This window comes from Cavia porcellus, unplaced genomic scaffold (assembly GCF_034190915.1).
Source record: "Cavia porcellus strain 051 isolate PalLab524CR breed Dunkin Hartley unplaced genomic scaffold, mCavPor4.1 scaffold_6, whole genome shotgun sequence".
NCBI classification, from domain to species: Eukaryota; Metazoa; Chordata; class Mammalia; order Rodentia; family Caviidae; genus Cavia; species Cavia porcellus.
Window position 1 is genome coordinate 89,995,908 of NW_026947489.1, and position 23,434 is coordinate 90,019,341.

The following is a 23,434-nucleotide window of genomic DNA, read 5'->3' on the forward strand; positions in this document are numbered from 1 at the left end:
GGAAATGCCCAACTCCCTTTCCGAGTCCCGACTTAATTTACACTCCAACATCTGTTTTCTTAAGATTGGGCTAACCCCCAGTAGGAAGCTGGGAACGTGGAGGAAGACAAACGTGGACGTCACACAAGGCAAGGTAGCCATTAAGTGCGTCCATATCATGCAAATCCCATGCAAAATAATATGCAAACTTTACAGTGCTTTGCGGAATCATTTGGAACTTGCAGCGGCGCTGAGAACCTGCAAAGATTTAAAACTAAGGTCTTTAGGTTAATCTAAATGTAATACCTTTTGAAGTTATCACTTTCTCCGTGCTACTGGGGCTCAACAGCTTAAAATTTGACACTCCGCACCCCACAAAGATTTCACTACATTTGATTCCAACCTACACCCGCCCCCGCCCCCTCACAGCCTGACGTCACGTGACATCATATTTGCATACTACCTGGGACTGGGTGTGACGCTCCCCTTTTCTAAGCCTTCTCATTGGAGGCTGTGGAGAACCAGCCCTTTCGGGAAGGCCCAATCAGAGGGCTCTCAGACGTAGGACAGCCGAAGGGGGCTGGGTGGAGGTGGGGTCTTGGGTGCGATCGCTACGCGTATTTACCAATCATTCTCGGGAAAGGAAGAGCCCATTGATGATTGGCTGAGGGGGGTGGGTCTGGTGCTCTGTAGGCCAATTAAAGCTCTGGGTTAAGGGGGCCGGTCCCCGCCCCGTAGGACTGATAAGCAGCGACAGCGGGGGTTGGGGGGCTGTGCGGGGCTCGTCGTGGGGCCGAGGCAGGCTGGCGTCCGGGCGGGCGATGGCGGGGGCCGCAGCGGGCGGCAGAGGTGGAGGTGCCTGGGGGCCGGGGCGCGCAGGGGCCGGGGGGCTTCGGCGGGGCTGCTCTCCACCAGCGCCCGCCGGCTCCCCCCGGGCTGGGCTGCAGCCACTCAGGGCTACGGTCCCATTCCAGCTGCAGCAGCCGTCTCAGCGCCGGGACGGGGGTGGCCGCGCAGGTGAGCCGGACCCCGAGCGGGTTCTAGGGGAGGAGCGTTGGGGGAGGGGGCGCGCGGCGGGGGTGGAAGGGTACTGGGAGAAGCGTGAAGGGGGCGAGTGGATGGATGAGGACAAGAGGAGTAGTGCGCGAGGGCGAAGAGCGGTGAACGTGGGGCACAGCCTCGGGACAGTGTGCAAGGAGTCGAGGGGCCGGGAGGTGAGCGGTGGGAGACCTGGCAGATGGAGACTGGCTTTGGGGGCGTAACTGAGAAGTAGGCGGGGGTGTCGCGGGGGGGGGTGGTGAATGAAAGGCGGAGGGGGTGGGAACAAGGTGCGGGAAAGGCACGGCATGGGAAGGGGGCGCCCTGTCCCAAGGCTGCGCGAGGAGCGAGCTGCTGGTGGGCTCTGGGCGCCTGCACGGGAGGAGGGGGAGGGGCATGGAGGCGAGCCCGTGGAGCCATGTGTTACTTCTCTAGCTCGGGTTCGGCCCAGGCAATCCCGCTCTGCAGCGTTGGAACTCTTCCGCACTTCACGTGCGCTTCCCTTGCTTCCCGGAGCAGCTTTCCGCTCGCCCGCTGGAAAAGTTAGTTTAACGGCTTTTCCAGCGGTGCACACTCTCGCTCGCTCTCGATTGCCTGCATTCCTCTCACAGTGGCCCAGAAGTTCTAAGTCCCAGATCACTGACCTGCTTAATATGGCTGTCTCATTCCAGCCATCGTGTGTGTTTGAATGCATGTGGGTAGGATCTGGGCAGTTCACCCCTTGCACCCTACCGTGCCCTAGGTTGTTTTGTTCAAAACGTTGCTAGCCAGCGTGGCAGTGGGGTGAGGTCTACAATCAAGGGACAAGGTGGCAAATACCCCAACTTTCTGAACGGTATTCAAACGTGTCTTAATAGCAGCTTGATGTGGGTGTGGGGAAGCTAGGGAGGAGCAAGCTTAACCTTGTGTTCACACTTAAAGCCCTGCCGGGACCGCAAATGCAGGCGCTCAAGCCCGGAAAGGAACCTACTTGCACGAGGAGGTTGGCAGTGAGTTGAAAATGAGGCTTGTGTTTGATTCACACCAGATGTAAGGAGATCATCGCACACTTCCAAAGCCTGAGTCTACACTAAGTGTAGAGAAGTCATGGCCCTTGCCCTCTTAACAGTTAAGTTAGTTCTCTAAACCAGTGTCTGAAACCTGACGTGTGACTAAACTTAGTAACTGTGCATCCCCCTCTGGAAAGAATAGCTGTCAGAGTGCCTGAATAGGTAGGAATGGAATTAATCGGGTCTCTGAGATATAGAGCTCCTGGTATCTGAACCCCGCTTTATTATGTTAGCATCACATCTTGGAAGGCAGAAAGGTGGTCAAATGTGATCGCAAGATGGTGACAAGTGGTAAAAGTACGTGTAGAAATCCAGTGCTATAGAAGAAAACAGTACCCAGGCAAACTCAGGAACTATTGCCTATCATGGGCTATAAAGGAAACCATAAGACTGCAAACCTGTTGGTTTTGTTTGGGCTTCCTTGAAACCAAGGGAAGTTAGAACAACAAGCACCAGAGCCTGTGTCACTTTTAGTAGACCTCAACAGAAAGCCTCCCTATGTAGTAGCTGGAAATTGATTAGTAATTACATTTTAGGAGCAGTTCCTTTGTGACTCCCACTCAGCTAATAGTAAATGGACAAACTCTGGTGGATCCTGTGCAAAGGGGAAGAAAGTAGGTTTGGATGCTTGGGTTTTTTATATGGGCTACTCTTTTTATTAGGCACAGGGGCCCAAAGATCCCGGTATAACATGAGAAGCCAGAGTTCTGCATAACTTGTTGGGTGACTTAGGACCAATTCCATGGACTCTTAAGTTTTGGGCTAATTGATCACTTCTCCCTCTCTTAATATCCCAGAGGTATTAATAAGGCGTTTGCCAAGTGGGTGATAGGATTATGTATTGCTTTTCAATCAGGTAGGAAAGTAAAATAATAAAAATAAAATGAAAACTAAAGGAAAAACTAGTTGGGTTGTGTACTTCCTTGTGTCCAACCTTAGAGGAATGTACTGGCCTTTAGTTTGGGGGCACACACATCAGGTCTTCTTCGTGCTGACTTCAGCTTTCATGTATGCTCAGATTGTTTCCATTCTGTGCCCCTGGGAAGCAGCAGGGATGATTTTCTCTAGATGCTAGGACTTCGGTGACAGAGAGGAAACCCCTTTGTACCGAAAGCCCTCAGGAGATGGCTTTGCGAGTTTTGAACCCAGGTTCTGCCATTTACTGATACTGTGTGGCTTTCAGGAAGTTACTTCTCAGGGCCTCAGTTTCCTTATCTGTGGATAATGCAGTCCTTATTCTGCTTCATGGGGACCAAAGAGTTGGTACAGTGCTTACAGCAGTGGTTGGCACACTTCTGGGCTGTCAGAGTGTTTGCTGCTGCTGCTATTCACCCTGTTACTCCCTCCAGTGAGCCACGCCGCCGTTGGCCAGACCCATTGCCTTTTCAGGCTTCAAAGAGCAAAACCCAGATAGGTCTGAAACCAGTACTGCAGGTTTTCGAATTTCAAGGCCTCCTCTGGCACTTCTATTCCTTCATCTTTTAAAATGAGCTTTCTAAACAGGGCTCTGAAACCCAACTGTTTAAAAAGGGATGTGAGCTGCGACTTGGTTTCAGGAACAATTAAATGTCGTCACCGATTCTGTTTCCTGTCCCCAGATGATGTAACACTCGGGGCTGTCATTTATCTCCGGCCCACACACCCTCCTGTGTTCTCCACGAGATATATTAGACCTTGTAAAGAGAGTTACGGTATAGAGAGCAGGATTTACTTTCTACACCATTCATCCACCAGGGATGTCTTCACAGAGTGAGGAATGGCTTCATTTTTATGACCCCGTGCTGGGAGAGAGGAAGGCTGAAAGCAGAGAGAGAAATGCAGGTCAGAGCCACTAGTGAGCAATAGAAACCCAGGGTGAATTCCTTACTGCGGTGGCCCCTTGAATTAAATTCTCTTTTGCATCTTAGATTGGTTAGAGACTACTAACTTTGATATTCTCCCAGGACCACTGATGATGGACAAAAACAGGACTAGAAGGTGGCATTTTTCTGGGATCCAGTCTTACCTGTCCTGTTTAGTGTCTCAGTCTCATATCCCTAGGATACAGATAGTAAGGGTTTTGTTTTGTGTTTGCAGCGCTGGAGATCAAACTCTCAGGGTCTTGGGCCTGCTAGGCAAGCCCCATGAAGATAATGTTTAGTCAGGGGTTGCTATTCTTCCAGGGGACCAGCCCCGCTTAGGTTTACTGGCTGACTGGGAAGCCAGATGCTGCCGTGGTACCTCCAGTACCCACCAGAACCTTTTATTTACTTATTTATTTATTTTGTCTTTTTCCTTTTTATCGATACCAGGGATCGAACTCAGGACTGCCTGCTTGCAAGGCAGGCGCTTATGCCGCTGAGCTAAATCCCCAGCCCCCTGCCTGTTTTTATAAATAAAGTTTTATTGGAACACAGCCACGCTCCTCTTGTAGGTATTACATATGGCTGCGTTCATGTCTGTGGCAAAGCTGATTAGTTGTGATAGACTACCCAGAGAGCCTAACATAGTCACTATACAGTGCTTTACTGAAAAGTTTGCCTATTTTTTCCCTAAATAATATACCTGACTGTAATTCCCATGTAAATGTTAGTTTCAAAAGGGTATAATGTATACCTCCTCAGAAAACCCTGGGAGGGTAAAGAAAACTAACATATCTATTTCTCTGCTCATATTTTAGGGGAAAGGGGACCCTGTGCTTCCAGGCTGTTCAGTTCCCAGTCTTTGTGGGAGATCACCACGTGTGACTCCCCACCCCCTGGGTTGTCAGGTGTGAACAGTAAAGATCGATAATTTGCATTTACATGAAAGCTTGACTGTTAGGCAAATTTGCTCTCCCTTCCTCCCCTCCCCACCTAATAGCTCAGACTAGTGAGCACATTTCAGAGTCACATGGAAATTAGCAGGCATATCTCTTGTTTCGAATTCTTCTCCTTTCCTTTTAGTTTTCTGCAGAAATCCTTGACAATTAGCAGTAGTCATGGTTACCCTAAAAAACTGGCTTCCCCATGGGGACATAGGAAGGGGTAGATTATGTCACATGTCATTTAGGTTCCCCAGGGATGGCTGTTTCATGAAAATAAGGCCGTATTGTTATTTGCCATGCTATTGGTAATTATTAAACTCCTTTTCTTGCCATGCTCTGAAAAGTTCGTGCTTGGGGGAAGGGTGTGTAGATAGGTATGGAGCTCCATCCAGGAGGCTGGGTATTAAAGATCCCGATGGGAGCCCTTCATCAACCTGGCCCCAGGACCAGACACAGCCTGGGGATTAGAACAGAGTTGGAACTGCCTGTGTCTTGCTGGAATGAGGTGTGGGGGTACAAGAGGTACAGTTGTCCTACAACCTGCAATTGAGGCAGCTTCTCTTTGGGAACCATGAAAACCCCTGGCTAGACACTGTTTGCTGTTGCTTTTGACAGCGACGCCAGTTCCAGGCACGTGGTCAGCATAGTACACGGCGGGAGCATCTGATTCTCAAATGTTATCACCAGTGATGATATCCTCGAAGCACGTTTGGTGACATCCTTGAATGGCATTTTGAGACTGTCATCACCAGTGACAGCTGCCGAACTGTCTTTATCTCTTTTGTTACCCAGAGGATTGTGGACCTCTGTGTTCTTCAGTATTGTGGAGAGCAGCAAATTGAACAGTAGGGGAAGTTGTCACCTTGTGTAACACAGAGCTGAGAAACCTTAAACCCTTGGAGGTCAGTGGTGGAGGGGCAGCACATCAGTGGGATATGGCGAGAAGAGGACATTGTTTTCTCTGGTTCCATACATGGATCTCCAGGAAATGTGAGGCAGGGTTGCAAAACTTTCATAGCAGTGGTACCAACTGGAGTGGGCTTTATAGCCAAGAGAATGCCTGCAGAATTCAGTATGTCCCCCAGTGGGGCCCAGAGCCCCACTGTCCCGTGATCTTAGTGGAGCTGGTGCAAATAGCGTGTCCTCCTCCAGGTTCTTGTGAGTCTTACGCAGAGCCCTTCTGCCTAAGGATGTAGATGTCCCAGGGCATCGATATGTTCTGGGGCAGCTCTGTTCCAGAAATTCTTAGCGCACTGTCACGTAAGTCAAGTGCTGTTTGCCTTTGGCTCGAGTGCTCTGGCAGGACTCACTTGGGCTGATTCTGAGTCCACAGGGAGTGCGGAGCCCTTTTAAGGGCTGGAAGGGAAAACCTGGTCATTTCCTTCCTAATCAATGCACAGCGTTCTCCCGCATGTTGTGTGTGGTGAGAGCGGACGGTCTCTGGGGCTCACGAAGCCCTACCCTCCTCTGAAATGTCCAGGAAGTGTGCTTAGTAGCCGAGAAAGGAGTGGGGAAAATCTGGTGCACTTCCCTTGCAGATTTTGCTACTTGGATTAACCAAAGATTAGTAGAGTCTGAATGAACCAAACCGATAGCCAAATCTGTTCATGTAGTTTAGGTCAGGAACAGATTCTGATCTCAGAGAGAAAAGAGCTTGGGATGTTATCTGAAATCCATAAATATCTGTGCCCGGTTCCACAGCCACAGGGGAGTGTGGGAAGGGGCTGTCATTGCTGGATGTGGCTGTGTGGCAGGAGGTCCTGCTACCCCCAGCTGTGACTCTGGCTCAAGGGGCCCACCAGACCTCCTGGTTTTCTGGCACTTTGCTGTGCCCCCAGGGTCATGACACAGCTGAATGCCTAGCTCCATAGTCATTTAAATGCTTATCCTCTGGCCCAAATAAGCCTCAGTTTACTTTACTATGTGGGAGCACCACGGCCAATCAAGGGCAGCGTTAATGAACTTAAAAGAATGCTATTGGAGTATTTCATAATAGGGAAACGTCACGCCGAGCCCCCAGGGGCCCTGGAACTGAGTCCAGGCCGTGTGCAGACACTTACCTGGCCCTGTTCAGGCACATAGCCCCTGAGTCTGCTCATGATCCCCAACAGCTGACCTCCAGGACGAATGGGGTACTTTGGGCCCAGCCCTGCCTGCACATTGAGCTTCTAGCTCCCTGATAAAAGTGGGGGGTAGCAGTGGCCAGGAAGACTCTCTGAAGGCTTCTGGTTTCAGAGAAACCAGAGGCCTGGGATTGGGACTTAAGGAGCATTATTTTTTGGTACTTGGGATCGAACTGACAACCTTGCACTTGCCCAGCAGATGCTTATGCTGCTCAGCTAAACCTCCAGCCCTAAGGAGTATTTTCTTAGAGCCCCCAAATGTGGCTTCTTAGACAATGGGCAGTTTGGCAGTGCACCACTGTATATTTGGGGTACCTTCTCTCTGACCTTGATCTCCTATCCTGCAAATTTCAGGGGGAGCTATGTCTGGTAGGGGACAGCCTGGCCTGCCACCAGCTCTGGCTCTTGAATCCTTTACTGTCCCACCCAAAGTGACACCCTATAGTGGAGAAATGCAGTATAGGTGATGCCTTGTGCTTAAAAGCCAAAGGCAGCATTGCATACATGGTACCAAAACAGCTGTGGACACATCTGCAAGTGCACAAAATAGAAATTTAGACTGGAAGAGGCATAGAATGAAGGAATATTCTGTGTGCATTGCAGTTAGTTAGGGAGCTACTGGGAGGATTTGAGTTAAGTTTTTAAAACTGCTAGCATATTCTGCTTAAGTTTCCACTCTGTTCTTACCCTTCTCTTTTCAAAAGTGACATTATGGAGGCTAGGGAATGCAGCTTAGGGAAGAGCATATGCTCACCACGTATGAAGCTCAAAGTTTTTGTTTTGTTTTGTTTTTATCGGTACCAGGGATCAAACTCACGACTGCCTGCTTGCAAGGCAGGCGTTTATGCCGCTGAGCTAAATCCCCAGCCCGAAGCTCAAGGTTTAATCCCCAGCACTGCACCAACTCCCAAAAAGAAGAAAAACAGTGGCATTGTTTTTAGTCAGCTGTGTTTCTTGGTGTTCTCAAACCTGGAAATTGTGTGCCTGCCCTTTTAAGAGGTAGGCACCTCAAGTTTCAAGTTCACGAGCAATAGAACTCACTCTGCAGCTTGAAAAGAGTTGAGTGTTTTTGCAGAGGGAAGGATGGGGCAAATGGGGCGAGCGAGTCATGCTCAATAAATACTTGCTGGATGGAGCTGCTGGAAAGGCAGTGTGGAGGGAGGAGGGCGCCACGCCTTCCCCAGGCTGTCCCGCAATGGTCTTTCCCACTTCTGCTCTGCACAGGCGCGGTTCCCCTCCTGTATAATGCCTCTCTCCAGCTCCTTTCAAAGCGTCCCCTCCCTCCTCCAACTGTTAGTTTTCTCTCTTTCTTTAAATCACTAGTCTCCTATTCATCCTGGTCATTCCATGGATGTCATTGCTAGGCCTGTAGCTTCTGTTCCCAGCACACAGCCCGAGGGTGAGCTTGGGCAGTTACCAGGTTGACGTATGGAAGCAGCCAGTTTGTAGGATTTTGTTAGAAAGCCAGACCACCTGTCCTGAGGCTCAAAAGTGGATCCGGATGATGGGCCAGGGAGACCAAGATGATGGCTGGGTGTCTTTTCCAGGTCTACCATATGGCAAGGGGGTGGCAGGCTGACAAAACCTGAATTGGTGACTCCAGGCAGGGGAGCGGAAGTTCCTGTGGGCCTTTGGGTGGCCTCTGAGGTTTGAGGCCTGTCCTGCACTGAGCCCCATCCTGTGATAGCGGGCACTGCTGGCCTTCCTCCTGGAGAAATACAGGACTGCTCATTACCATTCCCCATCCATTGGATGTGCACTGTCACCAATGATCTGTGTTCCTCTGTCCTTGCAGCGGCCACCGTGGGTCTGGTGGCCTGGTCACAGAGGTTTTATGGGCCTTCCTAGCTGTGGGTCACTTGGAATGGAGTACACGTGTGATTAGGGGATTGGCAGCACCCTCTTTCCTCCTCCTCCTCCTCCTGCTCCTCCCTCGCCTGTGCTTGGAGCCTGCGGAGTCGCCCACACAGCCTCACGAGAACCATCCCCGAGAACACATGTGTTCCTGGCCCCACAGCTGCAGGCTGCTCCAGCCCCTGTTTGGGATTGTCTGTTTAGCTCCAGCCCATCAGATATGACACACGCAAGCTGGGGGTGGAGTGGGTGTGGAAAGCATGTGGCATGATAGAGGGGACACAGCCGGAGGGCTTTCGGAGTGATACTGTGGAGTCTGGAGGAGATAGTGGGGAGCAGAGGGGAGCGAAGCTGCCTGATGGGGCCGCACGTCCTAAAGCCCAGAGCACGTTCTCAGGTTAACCCTAACCCTGGGGAGGTTCTGTATTCCCAGCAGAGAACTAAAGGAACTGCTGCCCTCAAAAGAGTGTGAATCCCCATGCTGGAAGGCCCCACTTGCACTTGGCAACGAAATGGAAATGAAAGCTTTAGTATATCTCTAGCTGCTGGTAATTGGTTTCTCATTCATCCCTGGTGACTGTCCTGCAGGTGCAGGGAACATTTCCCTTTCTGCAGATAAACTGAGGCCTCCAAAGGAAGTAACTTACCCCAGACCACACGACCGATGGGGTCTGTTGCTTTATTAAGTAAGGGCTGCTTCCATCATATATGAGGAATCTCTTGGAAGTGTCGTTCATGGCTGGCACACCTGTTTCCGGCCGGCCACACACCGCCAGCCTTTGTCCCCTTCCACTTGTGCACCTGTGTTCCAGAAGCCAAAGCTCACTGGTTAAACACCTCGGAAGTGAATAGATAGATGGGCTGCAGGAAGTCTGTTTCTCCAGCGCCCTGGCTGACCATCCGTGCTGTGAGTTTTTAACACCTGTACTTTCCCTGTGAGATTCAGGCCACGTTACTGTCTTGTGATCTGGTGGTGGCTTTGCTAGTGTTTCCAGCTGACCAAAGACATGCACTTTCCATGTGGGACGGGTAGGGCACACAAGGCAGATGTATCCCCTGCCTCTGTGGGGTCACAGTCACTGAGCTGGGTGTTGTTGAGACACATGCTAAGATGGAGCTCATAGGAGAGGGTGTCTTTCTTATTTGTGATGAGAAACCAAAAAAAGCACCTGGGAAAAAATGTGGGTGGTGCATTCCTGTGGCGAGGGATGGGTGCAAGTGGCATTGTGCCTTGAGGACAGTTTAGTTCACACAGGGAAAGCCCTGGTGCGCCTTCTGCCACCCAAGTGGAGAAGATCCTCCTGGGCTTTAGATGAAGTGGGAACGGGGTTGTGTGATGTATGAGTGCCCAGTAACAGGAACAGCAGGGCCTGGAGCTCCAGGGCAAAGCCCTACCCAGGCACATGGTATCTGGAGAATTGTCTGACCTGCCTCTTAGAGAAAGCTAAACCTCCTGAGGGGTCACAGGCAGCTCTTAACTCCAGTCAGGTTTACTGCGCGTGTGCGTGCGTGCATGCGTGCGTGTGTGCATGCGTGCGTGTGTGTGTGTGTGTCTGTCTGTCTGTCTGTCTGTCAATTTTTAAGACAGGATTTCTCTATGGAGTTCAGGCTGGCCTAGAACTCGCTTTGTAGCCCAGGCTGGTCTCAAACTCACAGTGATCCTCCTGCCTCAGCCTCCAAGAGCTGGGATTACAGGCATGCGCCACCACACCTGGTTGTCCATTCAGATTTTGTGTAGATTTTTTTTCTTTTTTTGTACTAGAATTTGAAGCCAAAGCCTTCACACTGAGCTACATATCCAGCCCTTTAAATTTTTTTAAATTTTGGGACAAGGTCTTGCTAAATTGCCTGGGTTGAGTTTGGACTTGGCCTCTTACTGCTTCCGCCTCCCAGAGTGCTGGGATTATAGACTGTGCCGCCACCACCCCTAATTTGGAAGGAATTCTGTAATATTCCTGTATCCATAGGCTTCTGTAAAACCTTTCTTTCCCAGTTCCCTCTCAACCTCATGAACTAAAATCTCCATATAACTTTGTATAATAAAACCATTTCCATGCTCTGCAGTTGTTGTGTGGGTTTATTATAGAAAAAGGGTAGCCAACAAGCTTACAGAGCTTCTCTGCAGGTTTGCCGGGCCCTGTCCTTGTGCTGATTCCCCTGTAAGCGGGGTGCTTCCTTGCTGGCTGTCGGCCTGGCAGGCAGGGAGGGGCAGACCGGGGAGCCCTCGGCAAGCAGCAAGGTCTCCTTTGCTTTTTCCCCAGCCTCGCACCTTCTCTGTCGTTCCGTGTTGTTTTTCAAACAGGACATCACAGTGGGCCCCCCAAAGGACAGTGTGTGTGTGTGTCTGTGTGTGTTCAAGTGGGTGTCAAGTGTGAGTGTGGGAGAACGTGGTGTGAGCAGGGGTAAGAGAAACAGATGCATGTGAAAGCCAGCAGGAGAGCAAGCGGGCCACATGTAGGTAAAGATTGCATGGGCCTTCTATATAATATTCTTAGTCTTTTATCTATATGCTTGAAATTATTTCCAAATAAAATATTTAACAAATATACGACAGACTAATTTTTAAATTTTTCTATTAAATCATATTCCCTGTTTTTTTTTTAAGGATTTTTTTGGTACCGAGAATCGAACTCAGGACCTTGTGCTTGCCAGGCAGACGCTTGTGCCGCTCAGCTATTCCCAGACTCACCTGACTGTACCTGGAGCTCTCTTGAATGGAAGTTTTCTTTTCTATCCTGATCATGTTGCTTACTGTCCCCCAATTTAACAGACGGAACAACTAGTGCACGAGTGAGTTCACATAATGCTGGGGCGGAGGCAGAATTTGGGTCTCGGTGTTGAACCTACGGCGGCCACCTCTTGGACACTGCAGCTCAGCGTCCTGAAAGCTGCACAGGGCTGGCATCAGGTTCGGAGAGCTGACTCAGGTGGGCATCCCACCTGTGGTCCACATGGACCTGGTGGTACTCAGGGCAGCAGGTGCCTCCCAGGGAGGATCCCCTCACCCCATCTCTCCCGGGCGGCTCGGTCACCTCTTCATTTGTTAGTACATAGTCAGAAGATTGTCTGGCACCAGGGCCGTGGAGTAATCCTGCTTCATGTTTAGAGAGTGGGCAGGGAGCTGATTTAGCCAGCGGTGCCAGGTTACAATCGTGGGGGCACAGCTGTCCTTCACCAGGTACCAGTCGGTGGGTGCGCCCACTGCCTTGGGAATGTCTCCGGCCTTGGGGCAGGGATGGGGCGTAGGGTGGCACCTCACACCCAGGGGCTGGCGTTACATCATTGCACACAGATTTGGCTTCGCCACGCGCTCAAGGAGGGCTGGATCCAGGGATCACTGCAGGGCAGGTAGAGTCAGCGATCGTTCCCTGCCCTTGAGTCCCTGCCCCTTTCTCCTCACACCCGGCATGTCAGGCCTTGTCTGCGCTCCTTGAAGGCACTCGAATCTCTCCTGACTTTTTTTTCTTTGCTGGTATTTTTCCCTCAGCTGCCAAAGCTGGAGTTAGTGACTTCATTTAGAAGGAACGGTCCCTGCAACGCAGTATGTCCAGCGTGTGTCCTTTAGCTGAGCTGCCCACCTGCTGCTGCCCTAGAGCTGATTAATATGGCTGTAGTTAAGTTGTCCTCAAAGGCTTCCATGAAATAGATGGGCGAGCATTCACTCTACTATCGCCTTGGCTGATTCACTTAAATTATTTGTCCTTGGGCGGTTATCAAATTATATAGCGTGTTCCCAGGTTGCTCCAGTGCTCTCTCTGTCCTCTGCTCTTCTGGCTGTGTCGTATCAAACTGACTGCCAGGTGGATGACAACTAGAATGGGGGGGGCGGGTGGCAAGAAAGGCTGCCTTCCAGTTTCCGTAGGGGTGTCGGAAGCTGAGGTGCCTGGGAGGAGCTGCTGGGTAAGGGCTCTGCTGTCTGCCCCGACCTCTCCAGCTGTGCCTTTGCCTTCTGGTTCTGAGGGGCTTGGACAAGACCTTGTTTTGGTTTTTGGCAGAGCTGGGGATTGGACCCAAGGCCTTGCTCATGCCTGGCAGGTGTTCTACCCTGAGTCACCCACCCATCCAACACTTGGGTAATTTAATGTCCTACCCTGTGTCCCTGGATCAAATGCTTTTTGTTTCAGGAAAGCCTTTTTTTTTTTTTTTTTTTTTTTTTTTTTTGTCTTTTTCGTTTTTATCGGTACCAGGGATCGAACTCACGACTGCCTGCTTGCAAGGCAGGCGCTTATGCCGCTGAGCTAAATCCCCAGCCCCCAGGAAAGCCTTTTTTTTTAAAAACCTGACTTATGAATGGAATCAACCCCTGATTTCAGACTCAGTCCAAAGCCAGTGTATAGCAGGGTGATGGTGGCACCTTCCGGTGACCTATATGCCTGTGCCTTCCTCTGCCTCTAGAAGCATGCGTGCAGCGCTGGCCTGGTGCATGGCCTTCTGTCCCAAAGCCATCAGAGGTGTCTGGTATCTGTTGCAGGGTGGAAAATCTTTCCACCGTGACACCTTCTGGGCTCTTCTTTGCTTTCCAGACTGGCTCACCCTAGAGGCTCTCGGGGAATCTGCATGCCCGGCAAGGCCAGGGTTTCAGCAGCATCCACCCTGGGAGTGTGGCATGTCACCCAGCACCCTAGGGTTCCTTCCACATCCGAGGGGCAACATAGGAATTTGTCACTGATTTGGGGTCAGTTGCAGGAGGTCAGTGCCCAGGTGGGGGCTCACCAGTTAGGAAGTGGTGGTCCCTGAAGTATCTCTGCTGTGAAGTTGGGAACGACGAATACAGCTTAAGAAGATGACAGCGGTCAGAGAAATCTTTATGGAAGCCAAATGGCTCTCACCAGCTTTCAAGGACACAGGCATTGTAAGGAATAAACCCTAGGAGGATCTGAGCTCCCACAAGGATAGCAGATTCTTTGACTGTGACCTGTCTGGCCCCCAGGAACCTAACTGAGCAACTGTTTCCTATCATTGCCCCTCGCCCCGCCCCCCACCCCCATTCCAGAGCAAGCAGGCGGGCAGCTCTGAGTCCTGTTTGGGTTCTGCCCAGCCTGCCTGGTCATGTGACCTCCTGCCTGTAGCCAGCCACAGGTAAAACACACTGTTTCTATGCTGCTTGGGGCGGAGGTGCCTGGGAGCAGTAAGGCAGGTCTCCCTGTGACTTGGAGCCTTGTTTCTTTTTCATCTTAACTTCTCTTGCCTTAGAGAGTAGCATGGCCCCGGGATTTCAGCTTAGTGGCACTCGTCAGGAGCCATCTCTTACTTACCCTGTAATAGCTGGGGAGTTCTGGAACTAGAGGAGGCTCAGACTCATTTGGCGTGACCTGTCTGGAGGGGGTGAGCGGACAGCAGGCAGGGATGCGGGATTCTCTCTTCCTGCTCGGGGCAGACTCTACAATCTTCTCATTCATTTCTGATAAGCAAGTTCTTCCTTTGGCTGGACAGTCTCCGAGTCCATCGAGAGCTTTTTTATGGCCCTTCGTTTTTCCCCCACGAAGAATCCTGATAAAATCCACATTCATTTTTCTTACCTCCTGGGGTCCAACGACCTCGAGGCTGTTTACCCCTCTTCCCTGGGGTCTCTCTCTATTTCTCTACTTTTCTTTTGAAGAGCAGGAAGGGCAAATGGATACTCAGGGCCACTTGGCTGGGTATATCTAAGGCTCCAGCCAGTGACGTCCATATTTCGGGACCCCCAGGAACCCCTTAATTCAGCCTATAATCTTAGTCTCATTCCTAGGATGACAGTACACTTCTTTTTGTTGTTGTTTTTATTTTTGGTCTTTTTGAGACAGTCTCCCCGTGCAGTTCAGGCTGCCCTTCGTTCACTTTGTAGCCTGGCAGGTCTCAAATTTGCAACAACCCTCCTGCTTCAGCCTCCCGAGTGCTTTGATTACAGGTGTGTGCCACCATGCCCGCCTACTTTGTATAGTTTACATCTTGCAAGCTTCCATTCCTTGCCTCAGGTGAAGTCCTGTTCATGGTTTAATTTCTGGCCCACCTTCTCTCTTCCCTAATTAGAAGTCAGGACCAGGCACCCAGCTGCATTTGGCTGTTACCCACCACGGCTGAACTGCTGAGTGGGTGAGGTTTTATTGCACAGTTTACTGAATTTCTGTCTTCTCACCTTTAGCCAGCTTTTTTTTTTTTTTTTCCTTGCAACTTTGTTTTGGAAATTTTTCTGTCTTCAGAAAAGTTCGTTGAGTGCTATGCACACCTGTTTATCCTCTGCTGGACTCACTGATAACTTCTTGGCACAGCCATCCAACCTGTCCTTTTTCCTGTGCTTGTGTGTCTGTGGCTTCACGAGCTCGCACGTGTGCAAATGTCACAACACGTTGCCCTTAACTCCAGTGGCACCTCCTGAGAACGCAGACATTCTTACACAGCACTGTGATATTACGCCTGAGGAAATCAGCTGGGATTCCTGATTTAATAGCTCATTTGCCACACTCCCCATTGGTAGGTTTTTTTTTTTTTTGGTCTTTTTCCTTTTTATCGGTACCAGGGATCAAACCCACGACTGCCTGCTTGCAAGGCAGGTGCTTATGCCACTGAGCTAAATCCCCAGCGGTAGGTTTGTTTTTGATCTAGCAGCCAGACAAGGATCACATGTGGTTATGTGAGTGGTGGGGGGCAGAAATCGAACTCAAGACCTTGCACTTACTAGGCAGGCACTTATACCTTGCGCTATATCCCCATGCAGTTGGTTATATCTTTTTTTAAAAAGAACCTTCACTAGTCTGTTAAATTAGCACTGCCTCTCCTACCCTTTTGCTTTGTTTATGACAGTTTGAAAAGTAGTCTTCCATCTGTCCCGTGCTCTGGGTTTTTCTTTCTGTTTCCTCAAGGCAGTATTTCACTTTGTTCCTGGATCTGTGTTCCTATAAATGAGAGAGCTTGGGCCCAGTTAAATATTCTTTTTTTTTTTTTTTTTTTTTTTTTGTCTTTTTCATTTTTATTGGTACCGGGGATCGAACTCACAACCGCCTGCTTGCAAGGCAGGTGCTTATGCCGCTGAGCTAAACCCCAACCCCCAGCCCCCAAGTTAAATATTCTTGGCAAAAACATTTCACAGGTAAAATTGTGTACTCCATAACTAATCATGCTAAGATTTTGGTTTTTTTGTACCAGGGATTGAACTCACGACTTCATGCTTGCCAGGCAGGCGCTTGTGCCGCTGAGCTAAATCCCTGGCTGGAATTTGAACTGAGGGCCTTGCACATGCTAAGCTCACACTCTGCCACTGAACTACACGTGGTCATCCTAAACCACAGGGTCTCTCCCTGTAAAAGTACATAACACTGCTGGGCATGGTGGCTCAGGCCTATAAGCCAGCACTTGGGAGGCTGAGGCAGGAGGATTGCTGCCAGTTCCAGGCCAACCTGGGCTACTACGTGAGTTCAAGGTCAGCCTGCACTGCATAGTGAGACTCTGTCTCAAAAAGACAAAAGAAAGAAAGAAAAAAGTATGTAACACTTCCAGTAAGTGGTTAATGGGTGATGCTTTGGCATTCTGTAAATATTCTGTTCCTCACGACCTTTGGTGCGGGGTATCTGTTGTCTGTCGATTCTGATTGAGCTATTGTTTTGGGAGTAAAGCCAGCTATGAATTAATGTTAATGGATCACAAGTATTGATGTGAACAATTCAGAAAAGAAAAAAAATTTCATCCAGGTTTTGAAATCATCAGAAGGAATGGAGCCATCGAGTTTTGTCAGTGTGGCTGTCACTTCGTGTGACTTGTGCTGGTATTAAATTGTGCATTGGAAGCTCACACATATATTGCTATCTGGAAGGTTGCTAGTAGTCAGGAAGAGGGCTGGACGGAGTGAAAAAGAAGTCATGGTTTGTTGTCAAAGCAGAGATTATTTTGATTATTTGAAAGTTATCCACATAATTTAATTTAATTTAATTTTGTTTTGTTTTTGAGACAGGGTCTCACCATGCAGTGCAGGCTGGCCTTGGGCTCACTTTGTAGCCCAGGCTGGTCTTGAACTTACAAAGATCCTCCTGCCTCAGCCTCCCGAATGCTAAGATTACAGGTGTGCGACCCCAGTCTCTGCACTAGGAATCCTTCATTCTAATTGTCATCTGTCTTCCCTCAACTGACCCAGCATGCCCAGTTCCTGGATAAAACATTTCTGAGACTGAGGGAGGATTAGCCTCCTTTCCAGCAAGGGAGGGGAACAGTCCCGGGGTTGTTCCTGAACCAGGGCAGCCTGGAGGTCAAGACACAGTCAAGTCTGACAATGAAATACCAGGATGGGAAATGTACTTTGAAAACCCTCTGAGCAGCAGAGAGCTTTGGAGAAATCCGCTGGCTCTCTACATGGGGAGTGCCTTTGTCCACCTCCACTTGTGACATCTCTGCCCAGTGGGAGAATTCAGAACAGAAATGAGAGTACATTTTTTTTTTTTGGTACCAGGAACTGAACTCATGATCTTGTGACCTTGTGCTTGCCAGGCAGGTGCTTATGCTGCTGAGCTACATCCCCAGCCCCCAGGGTACACTTTGAAGCATAGTTGTCTTCCAGCAAGATTCCTCATAGACGAGCCCTCATCTCTGTTTCTCCCTTTACCTCCTTTACCTTAGAAGACAAGGGCTAGCTGATCAGATTTCTGGAAGAGGGGAAGACATGAAGGGTGTCTGCTGGTTCTTCGAATTTACAGCCACCCCAAAATCATCACTCCCAGATAACCCTGGGGTGGGGGCTTCCTAGGGGGAAGGGGCTGCCTGTGTGCCAGGCAGGCTTTTCTTGCAAAAAACCTCAGGGATCCTGAAGGATAGCCTGCCCCAGTCAGTCACTGCCCGTGTTTTGTTTTGTCTCGAGAATGTTGGGCTCCTATGGAATGTTTCAGAGAATTCAGATAAAAGGTAAAAAGTTCACACCACTTCCTTTCCTGGATATCTGAACCACAGAATGGTCACTGTCCATGTCCAATGTCAATGCAAGCATACGTTTTGCCCTTCCTTCCTCGTGACACCCTCGCTGTATAGGACGCATGTGCCTTATTTCTCCCCCAGTGACATCTCTAAAAGGGTTTCTCTTGGCGAGACTCTCCAGCTGCCTCCAGATGTGGTCTGCATCTTGGGAAGTCAGGGACATGGCCAGCAGTGGCTGAGCTGGAGCTGCCACTTAAATATGGAGACAGTGACTGACCGAGGGCCACCCAAGAAGTTCTTCCTGCGCACCTGAGTACCATTGCTCTTTTCGGGGTGGGGAGGAGATAAGCTTTCTCAGTAGAGGACCTAATGTACCTCCTTTTCCACCTGTATTTCGTATCTGATTTCCTGAGTTTCTTCTCCCTGTTGTGGCTGCAGGCAGTGGTGGTGGCCTGGCATTGGAAGAAGTGTCCAAAGCTCTAGGTTCGGTTTTCCCAGCTGAGGCGCATGGATTCTCTGTGGGTTTTCCACGGAGGACTTTGAACTCTTGTACCATCATATCGGTGATTTCGGTTTCACCACAACTTCCCTCCGTTTCCCGTCCCGGAGTGAAGCAGTTTTAAGTGATACTGAACCACAGGGCACCCAGGGAACAGCCTGCCCTGCTAATCCCAGCATGAGCACCAAAATAGAAAGATAATCCCTGGAAGGCTGCTTGGAGGAACTTCCCCTGCTTCCTGCAGATCTGTTCTTGGGGAGATGTTTAGAATTCCAAATCCCTGTTTTACTTTGTTCTGCTCCAGGCTAATCTTTCTCTCCTCCAGCCATCCTGCCTCCCTAACAAACGGCAGACCCTGCGTGGAAGAGCATACATGATACATCCTCAGCTTGTTAAAAACCTGTTTGTGTCCACATGTGCGTGGGGGAAGATGAGGGCTGGTCTCTGGGCAAGCATACACTGTATGTTTTAGTTTCTGCTCATGTGCATTTTCTTATTTCCTGTAACCGAGGAGCTTGTGTCGTGAGAAGCGCCCTTCTCTCTTTAAGCGGGGAAGTGGAGGCAGGGTGTGTGGCTCCCTGGTGGAGTGCTAGCTTGGTGTGCACAAGGCCCTGGGTTTGAGCCCCGGCCTCCTCCCTTGTACCCCCAGAAAAGGGGGAGCTAAGAATAGTGCTAATAATGCTTCAAAGCCCGGCAGCATGAGAAAATGACTCATAACTTGTTTGTTGAGCAGCTCGGTGTGAGTGTTTGCCATGTGTCAGCTCTCACTGGCTGCCCCTTTGGAATCCTCTCCTGGTATTTGGAGCTGACTAGGCCTAATGTCGTTGGAGGAGTGGAGAGTAGTTTTGTCTTCCGTTTCTCAGGCTTCTGTCTTCTACCTTGATCTAAAGAGAATAGCGGAAAAGCCTCCCAGGACCGTGCCCAGCTGGAGCCCACTGGCCAGGGGCTGCTTTCTCCAGGTAAATTGCTGTGCCCACCTTACACGGATGTCAACCCTGAAAGAGAAGCCAGAGGCACCTCATCTTTTGCAGCTTCTCCTGCCTGCCTCCTTCTGGGACCCCATTCTGACCTTCTAAGAGCTGTCACTTTGTCCTTCCTGGGCTGAGATTGCCGGCGTGGTCAGGCCAGAGCTGACTTCCAGCAGAAGGTCTGGGGAGCAGCAGAGACAGCTTGGCATCCTGAAGGGAGTCTGCCCACGGCTGGTACCTGGCTGTGGCTGGCACCTGGGGAGCAGCGGCTTCCTGCCTCCTCCTGTATCAGCAGTGCTTATCACAGGCTGGCAGAGGGGCAGTCTGGTCTGCTCACTGAGGAGTGCCGGGTCCGCTCACACTCTTGGTTCAGTTCATCTGTCATGCGGGCGACTGTCCCCCAGCAGGCCTGTCTGCTCGAAACCCCTCTCCGCAAACCCCGCAAGCACAGCAGTTGGGACACAGGGCAAGTGGCCCTGGGAGATAGCAGCCCTGTCGTCTTATCACCAGCCTGTCCTGTTTTGTTTTGGTTTTTCCATTCACTGTTGCCCAAGACCCAAGGCATCCGGCACGACTCAGCTGTGTGGTGACACAGCCTGGCCTGGTGCCAGGTACCCCACCACGTGGTTGGGCTGTGGAGGTGCAGCGTGTGATGGGCCGATAATGCCCCCATGGAGCTGTAAACAGGACACTCCACCCTCCCGCAGCCACCAGCCGGTGCCCCGTGCCTGCTGCTTGGTCAGCTCTGATATGGAAGCCGATTACAGGCCTTCCCTCCCTCTTCCCCAAGTCTCAGAGGGCTGCTTGGCAGCCGGGATGACTCCTCAGCGCCTTCTCCCTTTGAGCCATAATCGCTGCAGTGCAGGGCAGGACCCCTATCCGGACATTTCCGGTGCACCCTTGTGGGAACAACCCAGGGCCCTTATCTCAGTTTCTCACTGTGAGATTTCTGTGGGCAGGTTCTGAACAGAGGCTGGTGTCATGGGGTGGCAGGACTCAGGTGCCGATCTGCAGTTGCTGATGCGGGAGTGTCCGAGCAGCTTTTGTGTCCCCTGCACCTTTTATCGCAGGTGGCATCCATGACTAGTGATACTGTCACTAGTAAGGAGAGGGTGCTGACACTAAGACCTGCACCTTCCCAGGGGTTGAGAGGGCACAGGCCTGGGGACACAGTGGCTGGAACTTAGAGTGCGCATCTTTCCCGGATAGTCACCTCTTTCCCCACTCCCTTTGGTCCTGGAGGATCAAAGCATGATCGAATCTCTTTTCTTTCCAGCAGCCCTGCGAGGTCACGGAGGCTGGACTGTGCTCTCGGCAGAGGGAGCGTGGGCTGGGGAGGTCGGTGGTAGTGGCAGAGCTGTGATCGGACTGGACATCTTAGGCCCTACCAGGTGTTAGGGAACTGCACTGTGCCCGTCTGGTTTTGGCTTTGGTTTGTATTTGATTTGGGGTGGGAAGTGACCCCTTGGTTTAACCTTACAGGTGTGGTCCCTAAATTAGCAGGTGCTTGCCGAACCATTTGGGGGAGGTTCATGAGATGAGCAATAGATTTTTTTTTTTTTTGCCCTTCACAGTCCATTCCAAGAGCAATAGATTTTTTAAAAACTTTATTCTTATCAAAATCTCTGGCTGGGTGTGGTGGTACCTACCTGTGATCTCAGTACTTGGAGGCTGAAGCAGGAGGATCACTGAATTTGAGGCCAGCCTGAGGACATAGTTTAAGGCTAGTCTGAACTATGTAGTGAGACCCTGCCTCAGTAATGAGGGAGGATCAAGGATTCAAGGGGTTGGGGGGGACATTGGAGCCTTGCCGAGGGTTCTGAGGCATAAGAAGATCCTGTCCCTGGCTAGCTAGGAGCTGAGCGGGCACCTGCACTAGGACGATGTGTCCACTGTGGAAATAAAGCTGAGACCTAATCTATTCCTCAATGCCAGAAAAGAAACTGAGACACATCCTCTTCCTGTGGGACTGGGATGTGATATTCTTGAAGATTTGATGGGTGGGAGATAAAGTCGGGGCTGAGCTGGGAGGCCGTCACAGACTTAATGGGTGACAAGGTCACAGGGAAGGTAAGAGAGAGACTGGGCCCTCAGAATCTCAGAGAAAAAGCCAGGCAGCTGCAAACGGGGTCTTTGCTGGGGACGGATACGTGGAGCCAACCTAGGCTCTGTGGTGAAATCAGAGCAGGTTTCCCCTTCTAGAAAAGACTTTTCAATTTTATGGAAGTTCTTGGGTGCCTGCCAAGTGCCAGCCCAATGCCATAGGCACTGTGGGGGACACGGTGATAAATCAGAGCCAGGCCTGGGCTTGAGCTATTTATTCAGGAATCACACCCCCCACACCGCTGCCCCAGGGGGTAAATTACTAGAGGAGGACAAAGTATAAGGAAGAAACAGGATTTCCTGGGCCAAGCCTGGATGGGGATTCCCAGGATCTCACCGGGCAAGGGCAGAAGGGAAGTGGCGTGCACAGTGGTGGGCTTTATCCAGGATCTGTCGGGGATCACGGACCCTCTGACTCCCAGCTCTGGAAGAGCTTTGGAAGAGTTTAAACACAGAAATGTTAAGATCATTGAAAACTCTGTGTCACAGGCCAATATGTATTGATTTAGGAAGACCATGATACAAGGAGAGAACAGATAGCAAAACAATATATACAGTGTGATCCCAGTTTTTAAAAAAGTATATTTATATACTGAGTGGCTACAAGAATTTGTATCTCATAGCATGTTATCTCTGGATGTTGAAATGTGTGTATATATAAAAAATAAGCCGGTCGTGGTAGCTCATGCCTGTAATCCCAGGACTCGGGAAGCTGAGGCAGGAGAATCATCACAAATTCAGAACCAGCCTGGGCTACATGGTGGGACTCTGTCTCAAAGAAACAAAATTAAACTAAAAAAAGAAAAGTTGGCTGCTCAGTAACTTTGAAGTTGTCCAGATTGGATGGGGTGGGGACCTTGTCACGTCCAGTACTATAGGAACAGCTAAGCAGTTACAGAGAAACATCATGTAGTCTTTAAAAAGGTAAGCATGTGGGTTATTGACACTTGGAAAAACAGGCTCATAACATGGGTGGAAGAAGCAAGACAATAATATAATACATTTCATGTTCATCAAAAGTGTGTGAAGGGCTGGGGATTTAGCTCAGTGGCGAAGGACAGGCAAGCGTGAGGTTCTGAGTTTGAGTCCCAGTACCCCCCCCCAAAAAAAAGTATGTCAAATGCGTCTCAATGAATTTAGAGAATATGCTTGGTGTCTTATTGTGGCTAAATGCAAATGACATAAAACTTACCAGGAAACATGGAAAGCGTGCAGTTCAGAGGCTTTAAGCGCCTTCACGGTGTCTCACAGCGGTTCCCATCAGCCATCTGCAGGTCGGTGTGGGCTTTGCTTTCGTTTTAGTTGAGATGAGGTCTCCCTGAGCTGCCCAGGTTGCCTCCCACTTGGCGACATTCTTGCCTCAGCCTCTCAAGGGCTGGCGGCTTAAGGGGGTGCAGCACCATGCCCAGCCTGAATTTAGTTTTTCTCTTGTTTGCTTCTGGGGATCGAAGCCAGGGCCTTCACAGTGAGCTGTGTCCCCAGCAGCCCCTCCCCCTGTATTTTGTATTTTGGACAGGGTCTTGCTAAGTTATTAAGTTGCCTAGGCTGGGTTCAATTTTGATTGTCCTGCCTCAGCCTCTTAGAGTGATGGAATTACAGGCACAAAAGACCACGCCTGGTGGTTTTTTATTTGTTTGTTTGATTGATTATTTACTTATTTGCCATGGTCTCACTAAGTTGCCTGACTGGTCTAGAATTTGCAGTCCTCTTGCCTCAGTCTCCCAAGTGGCTGGACTCATAGGCTGGTGTCACTATGCTGGACCACACCTTTTATTTATTTATTTATTTATTTATTTATTTATTTATTTTTGGAGCAGGACTCAAACTCAGGACCTTGCGCTTGCCAGGCAGGCGTTTACAGCATTGAGCTACATCCCTGGCCCCCAGAGCTTTTTTTTTTAGTCATCTGAAACAGAAACTCTTAAGCCTATTAAAGAATAGCTCCTACTGTCTTTCCTCCCTAATTCCTGGTGGCTTCTGTTCCACTTTCTGTCCCCAGCATGAATCTACCTATTCTGGGTGCCTGCTCTAAGTGGACTCGGGCAGTATGTGTCCTCTGTGCCCGTCCTGTGTCAGTGGGTGTGATCCATGGCACTGTACACCTCCTGGCTATTAGATTGAGCTCCTGGGTGTACAAAGATCTTTTCAAGTCCCTGCTGTCA

General features: G+C 50.2%; 1 protein-coding gene across 3 annotated transcripts in view; it reads left to right on the forward strand.

Annotated features, from left to right (window-relative positions):
- The first annotated feature begins 762 nt into the window (after positions 1 to 762).
- The window catches only part of Fam117a (family with sequence similarity 117 member A), a 40,565-nt gene continuing 17,893 nt past the window's right edge, over positions 763 to 23,434 (forward strand). Inside the window, exon 1 of one of the 3 annotated variants that reach the window (XM_063251372.1) lies at positions 763 to 996. In XM_063251372.1, the coding sequence (XP_063107442.1) occupies positions 801 to 996 (196 nt within the window). In that variant the 5' untranslated portion in view covers positions 763 to 800. Of the gene's footprint in view, positions 997 to 11,622; positions 11,756 to 23,434 lie in introns of those variants that run through there. The other 2 variants (XM_023563860.2, XM_013149548.2) reach the window with 2 other exon arrangements.